At 51.2% G+C, this 25,163-nt stretch overlaps 1 protein-coding gene across 1 annotated transcript in view; it reads left to right on the forward strand.

Moving 5' to 3' along the window:
- The first annotated feature begins 12,180 nt into the window (after positions 1-12,180).
- The window catches only part of HSPG2 (heparan sulfate proteoglycan 2), a 55,345-nt gene continuing 42,362 nt past the window's right edge, over positions 12,181-25,163 (forward strand). The window contains 1 exon segment of the mRNA XM_051637685.1: positions 12,181-12,626. Coding sequence (XP_051493645.1) covers positions 12,181-12,626 — 446 coding nt within the window.

A 25,163-nucleotide genomic window follows, 5' to 3' on the forward strand; every position in this document is an offset into this window, starting at 1 on the left:
TGTGTGTGTGCCAGTACCTGTGTGTGCATGTACATATGTGTACGTGTGTGACTGTGTGTGCATGCACACGTGAGCTTTTGTGTGTGTGCCTGTGCATGTGTGTGTGCCTCTGTGCTCATACATGTGTGTGCACGCATAAGTGAGTGTGCAAGCACGTGCATGTGTGTGAGTGTGCAGGTGGGTGGTGCACACCTGTATGTGCACAACTGAGTGTGTATGTGCCTGTGCACTTGTGCAAGCACTTGTGAGCTCTGTCTCTTTGCCCTGCGTGCAAGTGGGTGTAGTTGTGCGTGTGCATGTGCCTGTGCAACACCCTGCATCCCTAGCAACACCCTGCACCTGGTGCAACACCCTGCATGCAATGCAACACCCCACAGTTGGTGCAACACCCCACAGTTGGTGCAACACCCTGCACCTGGTGCAACACCCCACAGTTGGTGCAACACCCCACAGTTGGTGCAACACCCCACAGTTGGTGCAACACCTCATATGCAATGCAACACCCTGCAGTTGGTGCAACACCCTGCACCTGGTGCAACACCCCACATGCAGTGCAACACCCCACAGTTGGTGCAACACCCCACATGCAGTGCAACACCTCATATGCAATGCAACACCCTGCAGTTGGTGCAACACCCTGCACCTGGTGCAACACCCCACATGCAGTGCAACACCCCACATGCAATGCAACACCCCACAGTTGGTGCAACACCCCACAGTCGGTACAACACCCCGCAGTCGGTGCGATGCCCCGCACCTCATGCAACAGCCCCCATGGGGTGTAAAACCCCCACCTGGGGTGCAACACCCCGCACCCGGTGCGATGCCCCACGCCTGGGGCAACACCCCACAGCTGGTGTGAAACGCCTCACGTCTGGTGTGATGCCCCACTCACAGCACAACACCCCACCCCTGGGGCAAAACCCCTCATGGGGGGCAAAAACCTGCTTGGGGGGCAAAACCCCACACCTGGGGCAACACCCTGCACTCAGTGCAAACCCCCCCCCTCCCCGTGGTGCAAACCCCCCTGCCCAGTCCAAACCCCAAATGTGGTGCAAAACCCCTGAACCTGGGGCAATATCCTGGGCCTGGTGCAAGACCCTGCAAATGGTGCAAAACCTCCACGTGTGGTGCAAAAAACCTGCACGTGGTGCAAAACCTTGGGCCTGGTGCGATATCCTGGGCCTGGTGCAACACCCTGAAGTCGGTGCAATGTGCCTCGTGTGGGGCAAACCCCCTGCCCAGAGCAAATCCCTCATGTGGGGCAAAACCCCCTTGTGGTGCAAACCCCCCTGCCCAGTGCAAAACCCCTCATGTGGTGCAAAACCCTGAACCTGGTGCAATCTCCTGGTGAAAGACCCTGCAAACAGTGCAAAAACCCCACATGCGGTGCAAAACCCCTCATGTGGTGCAAAACCCCTCACGTGGGGCAAAACCCCTCATGTGGTGCAACCCCCCCTGCTCAGTGCAAAACCCTCCATGTGGGGCAAAACCCCCTTGTGGTGCAAAACCCCCTGGCCAGTGCAAACCTGCACGTGGTGCAAACCCCTGAACGTGGGGCAAGCCCCTGCAAGTGGTGCAAACCCCCACATGTGGTGCAAAAACCCACACGTGGGACAAAACCCCTCACGTGGGGCAAACCCCCCTCGTGGTGCAAACCCCCCTGCCCAGTGCAAAACCCCACATGTGGTGCAAAACCCTGCACCTGGTGCAATCTCCTGGTGCAAGACCCTGCAAACAGTGCAAAAACCCCTCATGTGGTGCAAAACCCCCTCACGTGGGGCAAAACCCCACAGGTGGTGCAACCCCCCCTGCCCAGTGCAAAAACCCCTCACGTGGTGCAAACCCCTGAACCTGGTGCAAGACCTTGCAAATGGTGCAAACCCCCACATGTGGTGCAAAAACCCACATGTGGGACAAAACCCCCTCACGTGGGGAAAACCCCCTTGTGGTGCAACCCCCCCTGCCCAGTGCAAAACCCCTCATGTGGTGCAAAACCCTGAACCTGGGGCAATCTCCTGGTGCAAGACCCTGCAAACGGTGCAAAAACCCCTCATGTGGTACAACCCCCCCCCTGCTCAGTGCAAACCCCCCCATGTGGGGCAAAACCCCCTTGTGGTGCAAACCCCCCTGCCCAGTGCAAAACCCCGAACTTGGTGCAATCTCCTGGGCCTGGTGCAAGACCCTGCAAACGGTGCAAAAACCCCACACGTGGTGCAAAACCCCTCACCTGGGGCAAAACCCCACAGGTGGTGCAACCCCCCCTGCTCAGTGCAAACCCCCCCATGGGGGGCAAAACCCCCTGCCCAGTGCAAAAACCCCTCACGTGGTGCAAAAACCCTGCACCTGGTGCAACCTCCTGGTGCAAGACCCTGCAAGCAGTGCCAAAACCCGCACGTGCTGCCAACCCCCCTCCCCCAGGGGGGTCCAAGCCCCCGCCCCCAGTGCAACCCCCTCCCAGCCAGCCCAGCAACCCCTCTCCCCCTTTTTTTTTTTTTTCTTTTTCCAAGGGGTAAGGAGGGGTTTTTTTGGGGGTGCGGGAGGTAGAAAAATCCCTCGGGACGAGCCCCGGGGGGTGAGGGTGCGGGGGGGATGTGCGGGTCTGCACGTCCGCCAGCTCCTCCCCACCCCCCCCCGCCCCGTCCCACCGCCACAAAGGGGACGCCGAGGGGCTGGGGGGGGAGAGGGGGGTGGGGAGGGGGATGCGCCGCAGCTCTTTGTCCACCCCCGCCCCCCCAATCACTTCCTTTCACCCCCCCCAATTCCACAGCCCCCCCCCCCAATCTCTTCCTTTCACCCCCCCCCAATCCCACACACACCCACCCCCCCAAATCTCTTCCTTTCACCCCCCCAATTCCACAGCCTCCCCCCAAATCTCTTCCTTTCACCCCCCCAATTCCACACCCCCCCCAAATCTCTTCCTTTCACCCCCCCCAATTCCACAGCCCCCCCAAATCTCTTCCTTTCACCCCCCCCCAATTCCACCCCCCCCAAATCTCTTCCTTTCACTCCCCCAATTCCACAGCCCCCCCCCAAATCTCTTCCTTTCACCCCCTCCAATTCCACACCCCCCCCAATTCCACACCCCCCCCAAATCTCTTCCTTTCACCCCCTCCAATTCCACACCCCCCCCAAATCTCTTCCTTTCACCCCCCCCAATTCCACACCCCCCCCCAAATCTCTTCCTTTCACCCCCCCCAATTCCACATCCCCCCCAAATCTCTTCCTTTCACCCCCCCCAATCCCACACACACACACACCCCCCCCCAAGAAAAAAAAAACAGTCTAAACATTCAGTAGAAATCGTTCAAATCACGAAAAATCACTTTTTTTGAAAAAAATCAGTTCTTCCCAAAATCATGGGGGGGGGGGCAAAAAAGAAGCACGAAAAATGCAAAAATGGGGGGGGGGAAACACGAATGAAACAACTAAAAAAAACTTCACAAACAAACAAACCCCCCCCAAAAAAAACATGAAAGGAAAAAACCCCAGAATGCAAAAAAACCCAAACAACCAAACAAACAAAAAGACAGAAATTGGGCAAAAAATTCCTAAAATTGAGAATTACTATTTTATTTTGTTCTTTTATCGCTTTTATTTTCCGAAACTGCAACATTTTGCCCCAAATTTGGCCGTTTCAGGCAAATCCTCAACTCCAGGCTCCGATAGATACAAAACTTTAACAATCCCAACCTTCTTTTTTAAACTTTTTTGCCCTTTTTTTGACTCCTCCCGGGTGGGAAATGGGAGATTTGAATATTTTTTTTTGCTGATTTGGCATTTTTATGATGGTGGGGGGGGGGGTGGGAAAAAAAATGCCACGGGGCAGGAATGCTGATGGCAGGGAAAGGACCCGACGGGGGATAATCCAGGTCGGGGCTGATGAGCCAAGGGGGGATTTAGGGGGGATTTTGTCTGTCCCGTCCCTTTGAACGGGGTGGGGGGGGGGGGGGGAAAGGGTTAAAATAATATTGGGGGGAGCGTGGGGAAGGCCAGAGGCCACGGGGATGGGCTGAGGGATTCACTTTTTTTGGGGGGAAAGCCAGAGGCCACTGGGATGGGCTTGGGCAGCCAAGGGGTGGGGGAGGATGAAGGCCACGGTGATGGGCTGTGTCGAGGCCAGAAGCCACTGGGATGGGCTTGAGGAGTCAAGTGGTGAGAGAAGGACGGAGGCCACAGGGATGGGCTCAGGTATTCACTTTCTGGGAAGCCCAGAGGCCACGGGGTTGGGCTTGGGGATTCCATTTATGGAATGGCCAGAGGCCACGGGGATGGGCTTCAGGAGTCACTGTGGCTGGTAGGAGGATGGACACAGGAATGGGCTCAGCCCCTCCAAGGGATTCAAGTCGTGGTGGAGGCTGGAGGCCATGGGGGTGGGCTCATCATCTCCAGGGGATTCAGGCTGTGGGGAGACCAGAGGCCACGGGGATGGGCTTGGCCTCCCTGTCCTCTTCCCACCACAGACCTGGGTTCCCCCCGCCCCGTCCCCCTCCGCGCCAGCAGGATTCCTGCCAGAAAATGTCATTCCCAGCACGGGAGGAAATCCACTCACTTCCATCCCTTCCCCGTGAGCATCACACTGTCCTCAGACGAGTTCGTGATCTGCTGGCACCTCCCTGCCCCTGTCACCAGCCCCGGGGACTCTGGGGACAAGGGTGTCCTGCTGACACGCAGGTTTGGAAGGGGTTGGTTGGTTTTTTTTGGGAAGCATCTCCTATTTTTGGGGCAAAGCCCAGACTGGGATGCTTTTCCCAAAGGTCATGAAACCAGCCTCACTGATGGTGCAGGGGAAGGAGTTTGGCTTTGTTGGGACTCGATGGCATCGCCGCGTCCACAGCCAAAATTCCCAGATGACCCCTGAGAACTTCAGGAGAAATTTTAGCACTTGACCTCCAACACTGAGCATCCTTGGGACAGACTCAAGCTTCCCCCATTGGAAATCCAGGCAAAAAAAATCCCCCAAAACGGGATTTCCAGACACCCACCGTCCCAGTTTCTCCCCGTTCCCAAAAAAACCCATAGAAACCAAACCCCACTGGAGCTTGGAATTCCTCTTCCTGCTTGCACAATGGCCCCGGCCTTCAACAGCTGGAAGCAGCTGCCAACATCTGGCTGGTGTTGCACCCTGGTGACCCCGTTGCTGCACCAGCCTTGGGCAAATTGGGTCAAACCGCCCTTGGATTTGGCACCTTGAGGCTCTTTGGAAGGTGCAGGTTGAGGCGGGATTGGGCAGGGAAGCAGCTGGAGCTGGGAAACGTCAGCCCCAGTGATGAAATTCAGGGCAAAGTCCATCAGGAAATTTGGGATTTGTAAGAAAACTGGCTCAGGCGACGCCGGCGGGACGTTCCCCAGGGATTCTAGCCTGGAAATATCTTGGGTTGAGTTTTCCATCAGGATTTTGTGTTGCTCCTGAAAGGGTTTCCAGTTCCATTCTACTCCAGGGGATTGTCCTGCTGCACCCCAGCCCCACTTGCTCCAGACTATGGTGAAGCACCAGCCCCAACCCTGGGGACACCAAAGTGCTACCACATCCATAGGGTTTTGATTTCACCTCCAAAACCTTGGGAATTCCATCCTTGAGGTTTAAACCAGGACTAGTTAAACCCCTCTCCTTGTTAGGCTGGAATTAAAGTTCATTAAACCCTCCAATCCTTGGGTTAAAGACAGATGCTCCGTGGCCAAGAAAACAAGGACAATAAACCCAAAAAAACCCGATTATTATCCTTTAATTTATCGCAATTAACAACAACAAGACTCATTCAAAAGTTTTCCAGGCTCAGCAGCCACGTTCTAGTCCTAAACTGCTCTGGGCTCGGTGGCTTTTCACCCTTTTAAAGAGGGAAAAGATTGAGAAAAACAGGGAATCTCTACTTTATCCACGAAAGGAGGAAAAACTCTCCCCTAGTCCCGTGCCTCGCAAGGGTGGATTTTGCATTTCTCCCTCGATTTTGCATTTTTAGGGCAACCCAAAGTGCACGGAAACGGGGGGAGAGAAAGAGGCTGGGGCTAAAAATAACTGGGTGAGTCATGGCTGGGAGGAGCCAGAGCCAGATCCGACAACCATGGGAAGGGGTGAGGAAAAAAATCCGTGTTCCCTTCGGCTTCGCACATTCCCGTGAGCAGATTCCTCTTCCTCCTCCAAGCAGAAAGAAAAAGGATTATATATATGTACACACAGACACACAGCTACACAAATCTATATGTATACACACGTATATTGGTATATAAACACGTACACATGGCTATAATGCTGCTCTTGCCTGCCCTAAAAAGTCCTTGGATTTCCCAGACGACCCCAATGCAGCCAAAATTGCCCAGAAAGGGGATTTTTTTCCCCCCTCCGCCCCGTTCCCATCATGTTAAGATGAAATAATTCCCCTTTGCTGGAGTTTTCTTCCCTTCGGGAGCTATTTTTGGAGCCAAAACGTGGCTGTTAATGATAATAATTAATCATTAATGATAATAAGTGGATAACGGCCACTCCCGGGTCTAAATTTTCCAGGATGAGACTTTTTGTTTCATTTTATATTCGTTTGGTTGTGGGTTTTTGTTTTCCGTCCCCTTCTCAGCCACGGGTGATGCTACAAGGGGGAATTGGGTGGAGTTGGAGGGATTTTGGGGGTTCACCCACCGAGATTTTCTCCACCTGGGGAGGAAAAGGGTGAAATGAGGCCGTTTGCCCCTGTTTGCTGCCCCGGGGCCGGCGTGTCCCCAAGGCCACCAACCTTGGCTCAAGGTCACCTTGATAAGAGATGTACAAGCAAGAGTCACAGCCTGGAGGGGGGGTTGGGGGGTGTGGAACCCCAAAAACTGCTGCCAGCAAAACCCTCTGTCACCCCACAAGGAGCATCCCAGCGTCACCACTTCCAGGAGGAACCCACCCCAAATTGCTCCAGATTTAGGAATTCTCCAGGTTTTTAGGGGATTTTTTGCAGCAGGCAGATCCTGCCTGACACTGAGTATCCCGTGGATCCTGGAGAAACTGTGGATTTGCTCCTGGAGCAACAGCTGCCACTGCAGGCAGATTTTTTTTGCCTGCCCTGTGTTCCCTGCCAGACTTGGCAAAGCCAAAAAACACCAGATTTTTCACCCAAAATACCTTCATTTTGCAAACTGAAGGCATCTGGACAGCCTGCAGAAGGGGCCATTCCCACCAGCATCCGTGGAATGTGGCCTGTCATTCATGGAGAGCCCAGAAAGGGGTTGGAGGAGGATTTTGGGGTGATTTTTTAGGTTTTAGGGGACAAGGGTGATGCATAAATGCAGTTTTAGAGGCTGGGAGCGTCGTCACTGCCACGATCCCAGAGGTGGGGGTGGGCTGGGTGCTGCCAAGCCTCTTCTCAGGGGTGCAGGGCAGGATGTTCCCCACATCCCACTTCAGACCAAGAAGGAAAATTCAAAGATCTTCAGGGACGCTCCGTGGGACACCATTCCACTTGTAATTAATTAACTGAATTAATAATTCCCCCCCCCCCCTCCACACAAGGCAGGCTCTCCCCCCACACCCACGGGGAGCACGTCGGATGCCGAGCGCGGGCGGTGCTGCCACCCCAAGCTCTGAAACACCAGAAAGGGGAAGAAAAAGCTCCAAAATCCTCTAATCTTGCACTAAACATCCCTCCAGCTACGGGCAAGACAGGGTTTGCCCCCCCATCCCCTTACAGGACTGGGAAGTGCCCAGTTTCTGGACTGGGAATATGTTGGAGCAAGCTCTCCTCGGCAATTATCGCCCCGCAGGAAGACAGATTAATCCCTATTACCTAATTAACTTGCTGAATAATAATTAGCCAGGTATTTCTTTGCTCTTCAGTCATACAAACTCTTTTGCAAGGGCATGTTTTAAAGCTGGGCCCGCACATCAAACACCTTTCTGCTAACTCAAAAGCAAAAAAACCAACCACCCCAAATCATCACCCTGGTCCCGGGGCAACCAACATCACCCCCTGCCCCCCCCACCCCCTCCCACAGCACTGGGCTGGGGGGTTTGGGGTCATTGACCCCCTAGGGGGAATGCACTTTCGGGGGGGGGGGGTCATCATCCTCCCAAAATGATGCCATTTGGTTTTTTGGGGGACCATTATGGTCCCAGGATGATGCAATTTGATTTCGGTGGGGTCTGTCATCCTCCCAAGATGATTCAGTTTGACTTTTTTGGGGAACATTATCCTCCCAGGATGATGCAATTTGATCCTGGGGAGAGGTTCATATTCCTCCCCTGTTAATTCGTTTTTTGGGGCCCGTTGCCCTCCCAGGATGATGCAATTTGATTTTTGGAGGTCCTCATCCTCCCAAGATGATTCAGTTTGATTTTTAGGGGGGCAGAATCCTCCCAGGATGATGCAATTTGATTTTCTGGGGGCCAGAAACCTCCTAGAACCATGCCATTCCAATCTGGGGGGACTATTATTCTTCCAGGATAATATAATTTGATGTTTTGGGGTTCCTTGTCCTCCCAGGATGATGCCATTTGATTTCTGGGGTGCCATTATCCTCCGGGCACGACGCCATTTGATTTTTTGGGGGTGCTCCCAGCGTCCCTCCCCCCACCCCCAAGACTCACTCGCCCTCTCAATAACCCCGTGCTCCAAACTCATGACTCAGCACCTCCCAAAAACCCAGGAGGTGGATTGCAAAACTCCTGACTTGACCTGTTCCTTTCCAAGTAGGAGAAGAAGAAAAGCCAGGCCGCCGGCTCGCCTCCAAAAAACCAAGAAACACCTCCCCAGCTTTGGGGATTTATTCAAATTTTCCTTTTGGCTTTATAAATAACCAAGCATTAAAAGGTTGGGGAGAAATTATCTGTATTATTATTATTATTATTATTAGGCTGGGACAGGTTGGGAGAGGTGAGGAGTCAGCAAACGCCTGCCCTTGAGCATTGATGGGCAGGATAAAGATGAGCTTCCCAGCCCTTTGCTCAGGGATTTGGGAATGGATTCCCTATTTTTTTTTTGGGGGGGGGGGAGGGGAAGTGAAGCTGTTGGGGAAAATCGACGGAAAATAGCCCCCCAAAATCCCCGACCCCCCTTTTGTTTGCAGCGGCCTCTTGCCTCTCCCAATTAAAAGAATTAAAGAAAGGAAATGGGAAAGGCTGCACCTCCTCGGGAGTCATTAAAGGCCGAGGTTTTAATGAGCAGCTCATTAAACACAAAAGCAGAAGGAAAGGGAAATTCTCTGCTCATTAGGAGGGAGCGGAGGCAGCGGAGCGGGGGGCTCGGACCCCCCAAAATGTGGGATGAGGTCTAGGGACTGGCTGGAGCCCCAGGGAAGGGGAATCGGTGCCATTTGTCCTTAAATCCCCAAAGCTGGGGGAGGTTTCCCACCTGGATGTGGCCAGAGGGGATCCCAGGAGGATTTTTGCACCTGATCTGGGCAGTTTGCAAGGTTGGGTCCCCAACGGAGCCCGAAGGTCCCTGATGGCTCCGGTATCTCCCAGGTTGGATCGTCCTTCCCCGTTCCCAGGGGCTGGAAATGCAGCAGGACCAGTTCAGAGCCCTGAAGGGCTGGAGGGCCCAAGCCCCCCCCACCCCCAGGGCTGGGGACAAAACGTCCCCCTCAGAGCAAGCCCAGGCCCCCAGGTCCCCCTGGCACCAGTGGCTCCTGGCCCAGTGTCAGGCTTTGCTTCCCATGCCATTCCCGGGCAATCCCGTGCAACCCAGAGCAATCCCATTCAGCCATCCATGTAATCCTGTGCAATTCCATGCAATCCCATGCAACCCAGAGCAATCCCATTCAGCCATCCATGTAATCCTGTGCAATTCCATGCAATCCCATGCAACCCAGAGCAATCCCATTCAGCCATCCATGTAATCCTGTGCAATTCCATGCAATCCCTTGCAACCCAGAGCAATCCCGTGCTATCATCCCATGCAATCATCCCATGCAGTGCAGCTCAATCCCATGTAATTCCAGGCAGTCCCATGCATCCCGTACAAACTGATGAAATCCCATGGAACCCCATGCAATCCCATGCAATCCTCCCATGTAATCCCACACAATCCCATGTAATCTCGTGCAATTATCCCATGCAATTATCCCATGCAATCATCCCATGCAATCCCAGTGCAATCCAGTGCAATCCCATTAAATCACCCCATGCAATTATCCCATGCAGTCATCCCGTGTCATCCCAGTGCAATCTAATGCAATCCCATTAAATCGTCCCATGCAATCCCATAGAATCCCATGCAGGCATCCAGTGTGATCCCATTAAATACCAGGGAATGATTCCATGCAATTCCCATGCAATCATCCCATACAATCCCATACAATCCCATGCAATTCCATGCAACCTCATGCAATCCCATACAATCCCATGGAATCCCATACAATCCCATACAACCCCATGCAATCCTGTGAAATCCCATGCAATTCCCATGCAATCCCATGCAACTCCATACAACCCCATGCAATCCCATGGAATCCCATACAATCCCATGCAATCCCATACAATCCCATGCAACTCCATACAATCCTATGGAATCTCATACAATCCCATGGAAACCCATACAACCCCATGCAATCCTGTGAAATCCCATGCAATTCCCATGCAATCCCATGCAATTCCCATGCAATCCCATGCAATTCCCATGCAATCCCATACAACCCCATGCAATCCCATGGAATCCCATACAACCCCATGCAACCCCATGCAATCCTGTGAAATCCCATGCAATTCCCATGCAATCCCATGCAACTCCATACAATCCCATACAATCCCATGGGATCCCATACAATCCCATGGAAGCCCATACAATCCCATGCAATCCCATGCAATCCCAGGTAATCCCATACAATCCCATGCAACTCCATACAATCCCATACAATCCCATGCAATCCCATGCAATCCCATGCAATCCCATGCAACTCCATACAATCCCATGGAAGCCCATACAGTCCCATACAATCCCATACAATCCTGTGAAATCCCATGCAATTCCCATGCAACACCATACAATCCCATACAATCCCATGCAATCCCATACAATCCCATGGAATCCCATGCAATCCCATGCAATCCCATGCAATCCCATGCAATCCCATGCAATCCCATGCAATCCCTTGCAATCCCAGGCAATCCCAAACCACCCCATGCAATCCCAAAAGCCAGACCCCGCGGGCAGGGTGGGGTTGAGCAGGTGCCCCCGGCACAGGGTTGGGTTTTTTTAGCACCAGATTCTTTGCACAGGATCCAAGGGAGGCAGGAAAGTGCTGGAAAAGCCAGAGCTCCCCGGCACGTCCCGGCACGCGGGAAAACCGGCCCCGCGGCCGCCGCGCCGGGGGTGGGGGCTGCTCGGAGCATCCCAGAGAACCTGGGCGTCCAAAAAGAAACCAAACACCACCACCTCCCCGCTGGGCTCCTCCAGGCTCTTCCAGCCCCAGATTTTGGGGGGCTGAGCCAAGCCGAGCGCTCCGGGATGGGGAGTGATGCCGGTCGGATGGATCCAGATTATTTTGGGATGTCAGAGCCGGGTCAGGCCGGGATCCTGCCGGGGCTTGTCGGGTTCCCACGCACCCACTTTCATCCCTCCTTTAATTTTTAGCCTCCCAAATTCCTGTGGTTTTGGAATTACCCCCTGCCCACCCCCGCCCTGCAGTGCTGGGTTATTTTTACCTCCTCTCCCCCATTCTCAGCTCATCGGGGGGGGGGTGTCAATATTTTAGGGGTGTCTCCCCCCCCCCCAACCCCATTGGACCCCCCCAAGAAATTACAAAGGCAGCAAAAAATCACACACAGACACACACACCCCCCACATTTCCCAAATCCGAGGTCAAATCCTGGCAGCAGCCACTTGAACCTGATCCCTCCTGGAGCTGCTGGGACCTGCCCTCCTGCTTGTCCATGGGAGCCCCAACATTTTTTTGGGGGGTGAGGGGGTCAGGCTGGGGCTTGTTCCCTCCTGCTGCAATCGCCAGGGCCCGTTGCTGGGTGGTGGGTGATGGGGAGGGCAGCGGCGCTTTGCTCCGGCACGTCGGGCTCCTGGCAGGATGCAAGAGGAGGATCAAGAGCCTGGGGAGCTCCTGACACTGAGAGGGGCCATTTCCCGGTGGGTTGTGGGGTCCATGGGAGAAGGAAGGACATCCATGGGGTGAAGGACATTCATGGGATGAAGGACATTCTTGGGATGGAAGACATTAATGGGATGAAGGACACTCATGGGGTGAAAGAACATTCATGGGATGAAGGACATCCATGGGGTGAAGGACATTGATGTGGTGAAGGACATTCATGGGGTGAAGGACATTCATGGGATGAAGGACATCCATGGGGTGAAGGACATTCATTGGATGAAGGACATTCGTGGGATGAAGGACATTGATGTGGTGAAGGACATTCATTGGATGAAGGACATTCGTGGGATGAAGGACATTGATGTGGTGGAGGACATTCATTGGATGAAGGACATTCGTGGGATGAAGGACATTGATGTGGTGAAGGACATTCATTGGATGAAGGACATCCATGGGGTGAAGCACATCCATGGGGTGAAGCACATCCATGGGGTGAAGGACATTGATGGGGTGAAGGACACCCAGGAGATGGAAGACATTAATGGGATGAATGACACCCATGGGGTGAAGGACATTTGCAGGGTGGAGAAGGTCACATGGAGAACATTCACATGGTGTGAAGCACAGCTGTGGGCTGAAGGACATCCACGGGGTGCAGAACATGCAGGGGGTGAAAGGCGTTGAGGGGGTGGAGCACATTTGTGAGGTGAAGAACAGCCATGGGGTGACCAGCAGATGTTCTGGAGCACGTTTTGAGGAGGGACCCCCACCTGCTGCCTTTGCAGGCTTGTTTCCCTTGCACACCTGTTCCCATTCCAGTCTCACTCCCCTTCCACACTTGCTCGCATTCCGGTCTCACTCCCCTTGCACACTTGCTCCCCTTCCAGTCTCACTCCCCTTCCACACTTGTTCCATTCCAGTCTCACTCCCATTCCAGTCTCACTCCCCTTGCACACTTGCTCCCATTCCAGTCTCACTCCCCTTCCATACTTGTTCCATTCCAGTCTCACTCCCCTTGCACACTTGCTCCCATTCCAGTCTCACTCCCCTTCCAGTCTCACTCCCCTTCCACACTTGCTCCCACTCCAGTCTCTCTCCTTGCACACTCACTGTTGACCACGAGATGATGCTGGGCAAACCCAGGGCAGGAGCAGCCCCCCCTTTGCCCCCCAGACGCCCCCAACCCCTGGCAGCTCTTGGGGTGACGCCCCCGGTGCCGACGCCGCGGAGCAGGAAGGTGCCTGGGGGTCCTGGGGGGCTGGAAGCCCCGCGCCCCCTTTCCCACGGCCTGTCCCCCCCCCCGGGGGGTATTTTCACCACCCCCCACGGCGCCGGCTTTTCTCTCTCTTCCCTTCCCCTGCCCAAGGTTTCCTCCCAGCTTCCTGGCCCGCCTGTTTATTCCCAAATCCCGGATTTCTTTGTTCACCCGCCGGTAATTTTCCATCGCGGCTCCGAATCCAACTCGGGGCCGTAAATCCCGGCACCTCCGTGCCCAAAACCCGGTGTCCCACCAAAAAAAAAAACCCACAACACCCAAAAAAAGATCCCCTGTAGGACTTTTGTAGACACGAAACGCTCTTTTAGTTTCCCACTCCATCCCCAAGATTCCTTTCCAAAGGAAGTCGGGAAGGTGGGAAAATAAATCCGGGAGAAAGGAGCAAGAAAGTAAAGGGAACAAACGACAACGAACACGAGTCTGCGGGGAGGGTTTTTGCCCCCAAATGTCATGTTTTTTCCCAAAAATGTGGGAAAATCGCTGGTTGGCATCCACTGGAAGTTCATTAACATCTGGATCTGGGAACATCTGGGAGAGTTTTATTCCCAGGGCAAGGAAGAAGCACATGGGAGGGGGTTTTTTCCTTAGGGAGGAAAAATCAAGGATGCTGGTTTGGGATGAGTCAAGGGAACCTTAGGCCAATTCCCTATGGATTATATATAGAATATTTATTATTCACATACAATGTTTAGTGTATATAATATTTATATATAAATTATATAACATATTTCATATACAAATCCCCTATGGATATATTGGGGGGGTTCAAGGGTCTTTTTTGCACTATAAACCTGCAGAATTGCTCATATACAGAGATAAATAGGGGGACTGGAGGTCTTTTTTGCACCCAAAAATGAATATATAAATGCATATACGGGATGGTTGGGGTCTTTCTTTGCATTCAAAAGCTGCAAAAATCAATACATTTAAATATATCTCAGAGGTTCAGGGGCTTTCTTGCTCTCCCAAGCTGTGAATTTGTATATAGAAATAGATTTGTGGGGAGTTTTGAGGTCGTTTTTGTGCCAAAAAAAGCTGCAAAAACATACATAAGGAGGTTTAGGGGTCTTTTTTGCACCTGAAAGCTGCAAAATTATGTAAAACATATATATAATATATAGGGGTGGGGTCTTTTTTGCATTAGAAAGGTGAACATTTTAGATATGGATCTAAAGATATGAGGGGCTCAGGGTCCTTTTTTGCAGCAGGAAGGTGCAAAATGAGAAATAAATAAATGTAATATATTCTGTAAGTGTAACATTTTCTATAAATTAAGATATTATGGTGTGGAATATAACCTGTGGTGGGATAAATATAACATAGAACCATACACTGTGCTGTATTATTAAAATGCAGTATAATAAATATAATGGAATGGAATATAATTGAATATAATGGAATGTCATTGAATATAATGGGATGTAATTTAATATAGTGTAATATAACTTAATATAATGTAATTTAATGCAATATAATGTGATATAATATAGTAAATGTAATATCAATATAATGCAATAGGATCTATTAGACGACGATGCAATTAGTAGGTATTATTATATATTAATATAATACAATATTCTGTAACTACAAAGAGAAGAAAGACAATTAATAAATATCCTCAATAAATAACTGACAAGAAATGTGAATATTTTCAACCCAAACACTTTCTATTTTCAGCCCCTTTTTCCCAAGGAGCCAAAACTCCCAGCGCCGGGAAAGTCGTGACGGGACGAAGACCGAGGCCGCGCCAACCCGGGACACTCGTAGCTCCAGCCACCAGCCCTTGGAGCACCACTGAAAGGGAGTTTTTGTTTGGGAGGGGCTCGAGGATTTTCCAAAATCTTGGAAAATTCAAGCCAGGTGGGTTATTTTTTTTCAGGGGGGGGGATCTTCCTCCCAGCATCCCAGCGGAGCCGGGCAGCGGGAGCCGCAGAATCCCCCGCGTCGCCAGGAAAGGCCTTTCCAGACCAGCTTTAATCCACCAGGGAATTTTTATTTTTTTCCAGCATTAACATTTTTTTGGATATTATTCCCCACCGTCACCTGACGTCCAAGGATTTGGGGGTGGGTTGTGGTTGGGGTTTTTTTCCAAGCCTTTTTTGTTTTCCCTCTTCCCGGAATCGCCGACCTCGGCGAAATAATAAAGTCAAACCCAACCGGGGCCGTTCGCGGGGTCAGGAAAATTCCAGAAGGTGGGAAAAAAACTGTGTTTATTGAATTGAGGAAAGGCCAAACAACCCCCCGCGGGGCGACCGGCGAGGCTGGAGGGGGGGGAACAAAGCCAGGACCCCCCCAGGGGGGCTCTGCATCCGCTCCGGAGTCATTCCCGCCCGAGCCGGGATCCCGGCGTGGGAGCACGTGGAGGGGGCACAGGGAAGTGATAAAGATGATCACTTTGATTAGGGTCTTCTTTTCCTTTTTGCCTTCTTTCAATTTGACATGATTTTTTCATATTCTTTCTGGCTTTATTATATTATTTCTTATTTTATGTCTTTCTTTGTAATTTTTTTTTAAATTATTTCTTTATTTTTATATTATTTTGAGATTGGTTCTTTCTTTCTTTCTTTCTTTCTTTCTTTCTTTCTTTCTTTCTTTCTTTCTTTCTTTCTTTCTTTCTTTCTTTCTTTCTTTCTTTCTTTCTTTCTTTCTTTCTTTCTTTCTTTCTTTCTTTCTTTCTTTCTCTTTCCTTCTTTCCTTCTTTCCTTCTTTCTTTTTCTTTCTCCCTTCCCTTCCCTTCCCTTCCCTTCCCTTCCCTTCCCTTCCCTTCCCTTCCCTTCCCTTCCCTTCCCTTCCCTTCCCTTCCCTTCCCTTCCCTTCCCTTCCCTTCCCTTCCCTTCCCTTCCCTTTCTTATTTTCTTTCTTTTCTTTCTTTTCTATTTTCATTTGTTTCTCTTTTTTCTTTTTTCTTTCTTTCCTTCTTTCCTTCTATTCTTTCCTTCTCTCTTTCCTTCTTTCCTTCCTTCTTTTATTCCTTCTTTCCTTCTTTTCTTTCCTTCTTTCTTTTATTCTTTTCTTCTTTGCTTTCCCTCCTTCTTTCCTTCCTTTGTTCTTTCCTTTCCTTCTTTTCTTTCCTTTTTTCTTTCCTTCTTTCCTTCTTTTCTTTCCTTCCTTCTTTCCTTCTTCCTTCTTTCTTCTTTCCTTCTCTTTCCTTCTTCCTTCCTTCTTTCCTTCTTTCTTCTTTCCCTCTCCTTCCTTCTTCCTTCCTTCTTTCCTTCTTTCTTCTTTCCCTCTCCTTCCTTCCTTCCTTCCTTCCTTCCTTCCTTCCTTCCTTCCTTCCTTCCTTCCTTCCTCCCTCCCTCCTTCTTTCTCTCACCCACTCATTACATTTCTATTTGGCCACTGGTTTCCTTCTGCATTAGTTTGAGTTCATGTTTTGCAACTTTATTATTTAATTTCTTATTTTTACTTTTGCAGGACTTTACTTGGGCACGAGGGGCTTTTTTGGCCCTATTTGGGGTTTGTATTATATATTATTTAATTTATCAGCTTTATTTTTGCATTAGTTTAATTGGCCATCCCTTTATCTTCCCATTAGTTTACTTTTATTTACTGGATTTCTCTTTGCATCATTTCATTTTTGCCCCCCTCTGTTTTTGCACTGGTTTATCCTTCTCATCTTTGCACCGTTTTACTCTTCCCCCACTTCCTTTCCCACCTTTTCATTTTCATACAATTGATCATTTCTTTAGATTTTTGCATTGTTCTTCCAGCCAAACAACAAATTTTGCCCGTTTTCCACCATTTTTCTGGGCATCCAGACTTTGGTTTTGGGCTTCCTGGGCACCCCCCCAACTGCTGGGTCTCCCCCAATGCTGGAAAAATAGATGGATTGGGGCAAAATTTGGTCTAAAATTTGGTCCACTGATGCAAAAATAGGTTTATTGGGGGATATTTGGCTAAAAAAATGAGGGTTTGGGGAGGTCCCCACACTGCAAAAAAATAAAAGGGGGGAGAGGACCTGAACGATGAAAAAAATGGGTCTGGTGGGGGATCCTGTGCTGCAAAAATAGGTGTCTTGGGGGACCCCATTGCTGCAAACTTTGGGTTTTGGGGTGAAATCTCATGCTGCAAAAACAGAGGCTTCTTGAGAGACTCCGTGATGCAAAAAGGGGTGTTTTGGTGCAACCCCCCCCAGCCAAATTACCATTTTGGGGGGGACCCCAATGCAAAAATGTGTCTGGGGAGGGAGGGGATCCTCTGCTGCCAAAGAAAAGCATTTCTTGGGGAACCCCCACGGTGCAAAACCTGGGTGTGTTGGGGGGACCCCAACACTAAAACCAGGTTTGGGGGTGATGCAGGGCAAAAAAGGAGGTTTTTGGGGGACCCCTGTGATGCAAAACCAGCTCTTTTGGGGGGGGACACGGGGAAAAACTGGACACACACACACAGGGCTGCAAAAGTAGGTCCTGTGGGGGACCCAGAGTGACAAAAATGGGCTCATGAGGGGCCCCAACACTGTGAAAATGGGGTTATTGGAGAATTCGGTGCTACATTTGATCTTTTTTTTTTTGGGGGGGGGATCCCAGATGGCAAAAATCAGTTTTGGGAGACCCCACAGTGCAAAACTGGCTCTCTTGGTGAATACAAAAAAAATAAGACTTGGGGGAGGATTGGGGAGGGTGGCAAAAATAGGATAAACAGGCTAAAACGGGTCTCTTGGGGCACCCCCTGCCTCAAAAATAGGTTTATTGGGGGCCCTCATGTTGCAAAAATTGATTTTTGGGGGGGTATTCTGTTATAAAACTGGGTATCTTGGGAGATCACATGGGTTTTGGGGTGTAACTGGCCCCAGAAAACACTTCTCTGCTCCAAATGGGGATTTTTGGTTCTTTTTCCCCCACCCCTTCTTGGGGTTTTTTTTGGCTGAAATCCCAGCCTGGGGATCAGGTCACCAGCAGATTAGCTGGGGGCAAAAAATCCCACAGGGATCAAAAATCACCCCTGAGCCACGAATGGAGGGGTTGCTGCCAGGGAACTCACTTCCCAAAACTGGGATTTGGGGATTTTTAAGAGGGATTTAGAGGCTGAAGGGACGTTCCCGCACGGGACGGGCAGGTCGCCCGCAGCTCCGCGCCCACCTGGAACCCCAGTTTGGTGCTTGATGGCCCCATTTTGCAAAAGTGGGGGTGAATTTTCTTCAACCTGGGACCCCTTCTGCAAACCTGGGACCCCTTCTGTAAACCTGGGACCCTGTTTTCAACTTCATGACCCTGGTTTGCCAATCTGAGGGGGCTTTTCTTCCACCTGGGACCCCTTCTGCTAACCTGGGACCCCATTTTCAGCTTCATGACCCTGGTTTGCAAACCTGGGGGGACTTTCTTAAACTTTGAGATCCTTTTCTCAATCTTGGGGTCCTTTTTCCTCCATCTGGGGTCCCATTTTCCCACCCCAGGCCCCTCTGTGCAAATCTGGGACCCATTTTGCAAACCTGAGGGGGCTTTTCTTACACCTGGGACCCTTTCACAAACCTGGGACCCCATTTTCAACTTCATGACCCTGGTTTGCAAACCTGGGGGGACTTTTCTTAAACTTGGGGATCCCTTTTTCAATCTTGGGGTCCTTTTACCTACATCTGGGGTCCCATTGTGTAACCAAGACCCCTCTGTGCAAAACCTTGAGCCCCATTTTGCAAACCTGAGGGGCCTTTTCTTCAACCTGGGGTGGCTTTTGCAAACCTGGAACCCCAATTTGCAGACCTGGGATCCTAATTTGCAGACCTGGGACCCCAATTTGGAACTTTATGACTCTGGTTTGCAAACCTGGGGCACTTCTCTTAAATTTGAGGATCCTTTTTGCCAACCTGGTGTTACTTTTGCTATCTCTGGGGTTCCAGTTTCCAACCCAAGACCCCTCTGTGCAAACCTTAAGCCCCATTTTGCAAACCTGAGGGACCTTTTCTTACACCTGGGACCCCTTCTGCAAACCTGGGACCCCATTTTCAACTTCATGACCCTGGTTTGCAAACCTGGGGGGACTTTCTTAAACTTTGAGATCCTTTTCTCAATCTTGGGGTCCTTTTTCCTCCATCTGGGGTCCAATTTTCCCACCCCAGGCCCCTCTGTGCAAATCTGGGACCCATTTTGCAAACCTGAGGGGGCTTTTCTTACACCTGGGACCCCTTCTGCAAACCTAGGACCCCATTTTCAAGTCCATGACCCTGGTTTGCAAACCTGGGGGGACTTTTCCAAAACTTTGGGATCCTTTTTGCAAACCTGGAGTCCTTTTTCCTTACCTCTGGGGTCCCATTTTGTAATCATGACCCCTCTGTGCAAACCTTGAGCCCCATTTTGCAAAGCTGGGGGGCCTTTTCTTCAACCTGGGGTGGCTTTTTGCAAACCTGGGACCTCAATTTGGAACTTTATGACCCTATTTTGCAAACCTGGGTTATTTTTTCTTACACCTGGGACCCCTTCTGCAAACCTGGGACCCCATTTTCAACTTCATGACCCTGGTTTGCAAACCTGGGGGGACTTTTCTTAAACTTGGGGATCCCTTTTTCAATCTTGGGGTCCTTTTACCTACATCTGGGGTCCCATTGTGTAACCAAGACCCCTCTGTGCAAACCTTGAGCCCCATTTTGCAAACCTGAGGGGCCTTTTCTTCAACCTGGGGTGGCTTTTTGCAAACCTGGGACCCCAGTTTGAAGCTTCATGACCCTATTTTGCAAACCTGGGGTGATTTTTCTTACACCTGGGGTCCCATTTTCAGCTTCTTGACCCTGGCTTGCAAACCTAGAGGGACTTTTCTTAAACTTAGGGATCCTTTTTTCTAACCTGGGGTCCCTTTTCTTAATCTGGGGTCTCATTTTGCAATCCAAGACCCCTCTGTGCAAACCTTGAGCCCCATTTTGCAAAGCTGAGGGGCCTTTTCTTCAACCTGGGGTGGCTTTTTGCAAACCTGGAACCCTAATTTGCAGGCCTGGGAGACCAATTTGGAACTTTATGACCCTATTTTTGCAAATCTGGGGTGATTTTTCTTCCACCAGAAGTCTGTGCTGCCATCCAGGGTGACCTGGACAGGCTGGAGAGTTGGGCAGGGAGAAACATAATGAAATTCAACAATCACAAGTGTGAAGTTCTTCATCTGGGGAGGAACAAGCCCATGGATCAGCACAGGCTGGGGCTGAGCTGCTGGAGAGCAGCTCTGGGGAGAAGGACCTCCGGGTTCTGGTGGACAACAGGGTGACCATGAGACAGCAACGTGCCCCTGTGGCCAAGAAGGCCAATGGTCTCCTGAGAGCATCAAGAAGAGCCTGGCCAGCAGGTCAAGGGAGGTTCTCCTGCCCCTCTGCTCTGCCCTGGTGAGGCCCCATCTGGAGCACTGGGTCCAGCTCTGGGCTCCCCAGTTCATGAAGGACAAGGAGCTACTGGAGAGGGGACAACAAAGACCTATGGAGATGATTAGAGGACTAGAACATCTCTTATGAGGAAAGGCTGAGGGGCTTGGGGCTTTTGAGTCTGGAGAGGAGAAGACTGAGGAAGATCTTCTCAATGCTGATCAATACTCCAAGGGTGTCAGGAGGAGGGGCCAGGCTTTTTTCTGTGGTGCCCCATGGCAGGACAAGAGGTCATGGGCACAAACATGAACATGGGAAGTTCCATCTAAACACAAGGAACTTCTTTACTCTGAGGGTGACAGAGCCCTGGGACAGGCTGCCCAGGGAGGTTGTGGAGGCTCCATCTCTGGAGACATTCCCAACCCATCTGCACGTGTTCCTGTGGGATCTGCTCTTATTTAGCATGAAAAACACAAATGCTGCTGGATTTCTAGCATCCACATCTATTCCCAGCTCTGCTTTCCCATTGCCAGGCAGAAAAGAAACCCACCACAAACCATAATTGCATCTTAAATCTAACAAAACTGATCTCAAAAAGCTGTAGGAGGATGGTTGAGGACACCTTGATGGATTGAGATTCAGACAAACCTGGACTAAGAAGGAAACCTGGTGGGAGGGGACTTGAGGGACACGTGGCCCAGCTGGAAATATTTTCCAGCATCTGCAGTTTTATTTTGTCCTGGAACAAGTAACGAGCCTGTTCTTCCTGAGGGGCTGGTGGGGGATTGAACTGGAGGCAGCTCAGCTTGGGGCTGGGTTCTCCTTTCTCCAACCACCCCCTTTGCAGGAAAAAAAGGGGTAGAAATGGATCATTTTGTGGTTTATATAAAAAACCAGGTACATACGTGTGACTTTATGCATCAGATATAAAGATATATATGTTTTTTAACCTGTATATGTGGGTATGTATCAAGAATCATAGAATCATGGAATGGTTTGGGTTGGAAGACCTTAAAGATCATCCAGTCCCAGCCCCCCTGCATGGGCAGGGACACCTCCCACCAGCCCAGGTTGCTCCAAGCCCCATCCAACCTGCCCTTGTGGTTCCTGATTCTATGGTAACACAGGAAAAATAGTCCCTCCTGCACCAAAATGCCCCTTGGTTTATCTATCATCTCAGGAAAAACCCACGTTGATGCTGAACCTTCATCACCATGAGGTTCAGGAGCTAAAAGTCCCTCAACTCCTTGGTGGAGAAATTGAAGGAGGGTTTTTCCCTGCAGACACGGGGTGTTTCTTGCAGTGAGCAGCAATCCCATGTCTTCTCTGTGCTCCTCATCATGGCTGGAGATCCATGGTGATGCTCTGGGATGCACAGTGATGTTCCAGGATGCATGGTGATGGTTCTCCAGGATGCATGGTGATGGTTCTCCAGGATGCATGGTGATGCTCCTACTCCTGGAGATGCTCTGCAGCCCCTTGCCCAGCTCCTGGCCAGCTCCCAGGGAGATGTTTTGCTGGAGAAACCACCCAACTTTGCAAAAAAAAACCCCAAACCATTTTCTAGAGCAGGGTTGAAGGGGTGCTGCTAGTTAATAGCAGGTTGGAGTGGACTTTGAAGCCCACCATGATGGCTCTTGGTCATCCCACTATCAGATGGCATCAGGGAGCTGCAAACCCCCAGCCCCCAAGTGGACTCATCTATGGTTTGGGTACAATCACCTTCAAAATCTTAGTGTGCCCAGAGTTCAGCTCTAATGCTGCAAGCCCCCTGTTGCTGCTGATCACCAGGAACTTCTCCTTTGATCACCTCCTGGATGGTCCCACCAGCCACCAGAAATGATCCACTTGGATCTTGGGAAGGGCAGTGAGCTCCTCCCAGGTTATTCAGCATGGCAATGAGCCAGGGCTGGTGGGAACTGTTCCAGATTCCACCTCTTTTCTCCAGTTGCAGAAGGTGAAGGGAGGATTTGGGACCCAAGCCAGGCCTGGGTGGGATGGGCTTGGACATTGGCTGCTACTGGCATGATGAGGATGGAGTTACCTGGGCATGCATCTCTTGTCCATCGTGTCTAGATACTGAGCATCAGGGTCTCTGGGTGGATGACCATGTCCCCTAGCTGGTTCCAGCCTGATTTCCTGTTGTTTTGGGGCACATCAGGCCATTCTAGGGCAAAAAAAGTGTGGTGTCACCTCCAGCTGCTCTACCCAGACATACCATGTGCATCCCACCCCAAACCAAAGCCAGGTTTAAGCTCTCCCCTCCAAGACCTTCATGGATGATGCTCCAATATTCTTCCCATATCTCCTGCAGCAGGGGACAGAGCAGGGGCTTGGCTGGAGCCAGGCAGCCCTGCCCAGCCCATCTCAGCTCCCCTCCAACAGGATGGTTTTTAGCCACCTTGAGATCATTGACACAAAGTCTTCCACCAGCTCAGATCCTCTTTGCTCTATGAACAGATTTGAGGGCCAAAAGTTTGGTCACCTCAGGAGCAACGGGGAGGGTCTGGCCATGCAGCTCTTCCTCCTTGCTTCCCCCAGTGCAGAGATGTTGCCAGGTGAGTTTCTCCTCCAGCTTCATTTCCAGCTGATGTGAAACCCACGTGGGCCACAGAGCCTCTCTGCTCTGCTCCGTGTTGCATGCAAATGAGACCTGGGAGCATGCAAAGCTGTGGAGCTCCCAATGCAAATTTCTCCTGGCTTTGCATGCAGCTTGGTCCACCCAACATAATCAAGATCTCCAACCTGGTTTTATCTCCAACAGCAGCTCCAGCTCCTCCTTTTCACAGCTCTGGTTCTCCAGCCCAGCTTTGTTGGATCTCTTGCCCACACCAAGCCCTTCATCACTTGTTTACACCAAGACCTTCATCTCTTGCTCATGTCAAGACCCTTATCTCTTGTTTACACCAAGACCTTCATCTTTTGCTCACACCAAGACCCACCTCACTTGTTTGTACCAAGACCTTCATCTCTTGCTCACACCAAGACCCACCTCACTTGTTTACACCAAGACCTTCATCTCTTGCTCACACCAAGAGCACTGTGGGTTGGATGAGTTGGATACACAGTCCCAGGCCAGACTCAACCCCATTCCCACCACTGTTCCATGGAGTCACATCCTCCTGCTTTGCTCTCCTGGACAGTGATTATTTGTCTATCACTTGGATTCTTCCTTTTCCTCCCCTTTGAAACAGATTTTCCTTCCTTTGGAGGCAGCCTGAAGTTCCTGTGCTCTCCAGGGAAAGATGTGAATAACGTAGGGTTGGATGAACCAGGCTGGTCCATGGAGAAGGACAAGAGAAAAGAGGTTGAGATATCAACCAAGCTTTCTCTTCTGACCAGAAGTCACACCCCATGACCAGGGAAGGTGACAACTCTCCTCCTGAGGAGCACGATGGTGTTTCCAACACGCTTTTGACATTAAGAGCATGGCCAGTCAAGACACTGGGTTGGTGCCACCTACTTGGGATGATCTGAACAGCTTGGGGACAAAGTGGAGGACCCACATGAGATCACCATGATGCCCAGGTCAATGCATGTTGGGAGCAATGGGGGAGCTGGGCTGGGGGATGCTGAGGAGGGGGAGGATGTCACCCCAACCACAGCCACCTGGAGGATGTTCCCAAAGAGGACGGTGCCGAACCTGCCTGAAAATCCAAACCTACCTTCACACAACCTCAATTCCAATTCAACTTCTCCGTAACGTGGGGAAACAAAAGCCCCTGGAGATGCAGGACCTGGAGGGTTCCAGCCCTTCCTCCCTTCTCCTTTACATTTAATAACTGTGGAGCCACAAACCCGAGACGAGCCTGGGTAACCTCCAACAATGGACATTAGTTCAGCTCAACAGGTTGGCTGGAGGCCAGGGCACCAGCAGAGCTGTCACTTCCCATTTTCCAGCCCTTTGCACTGAGCAGGAGAAATTTAATGTAAATAATAACCCACCCCACCCCCAACCCAAACCATCCTCACTGACCCCACTGAGCAGCTGCCAATGTCCAGCAGCAAGAAGGGACAGAGCAGAGCCCTTGGTGTGAAGCACAGGATCATGGAAGGGTTTGGGTTGGAAGGGACCTTAAAGATCATCCAGTTCCAACCCCCTGCATGGGCAGGGACACCTCCCACCAGCCCAGGTTGCTCCAAGCCCCATCCAACCTGCCCTTCAACACTGCCAGGGATGAGGCAGCCACAGCTTCCCTGGGCAACCTGGGCCAGGCTCTCACCACCCTCACAGCACAGAATTTCCTCCTCATGTCCAACTTAAATCTCCCCTCTTCCAGTTTTAATCCATTCCCCCTCATCCCATCCCTCCCTGCCCTTGTCCCAAGTCCCTCCCCAGCTTTCCTGGAGCCCCTCCAGGCACTGGAAGCTGCTCTCAGGTCTCCCTGGAGCCTTCTCTTCTCCAGGCTGAACACCCCAACTCTCCCAGCCTGGCTCCAGAGCAGAGCTGCTCCAGCCCTCCCATCATCTCCGGGGCCTCCTCTGGACTCTCTCCAGCAGCTCCACGTCCTTCTTGTGTTGGGGACCCTAGAACTGGCCCCAGCCCTGCAGGGGGGTCTCACCAGAGCAGAGGGGACAATCCCCTCCCTGGCCCTGCTG

The sequence above is a fragment of the Apus apus genome, chromosome 20, assembly GCF_020740795.1.
Source record: "Apus apus isolate bApuApu2 chromosome 20, bApuApu2.pri.cur, whole genome shotgun sequence".
Classification (NCBI taxonomy): domain Eukaryota; kingdom Metazoa; phylum Chordata; class Aves; order Apodiformes; family Apodidae; genus Apus; species Apus apus.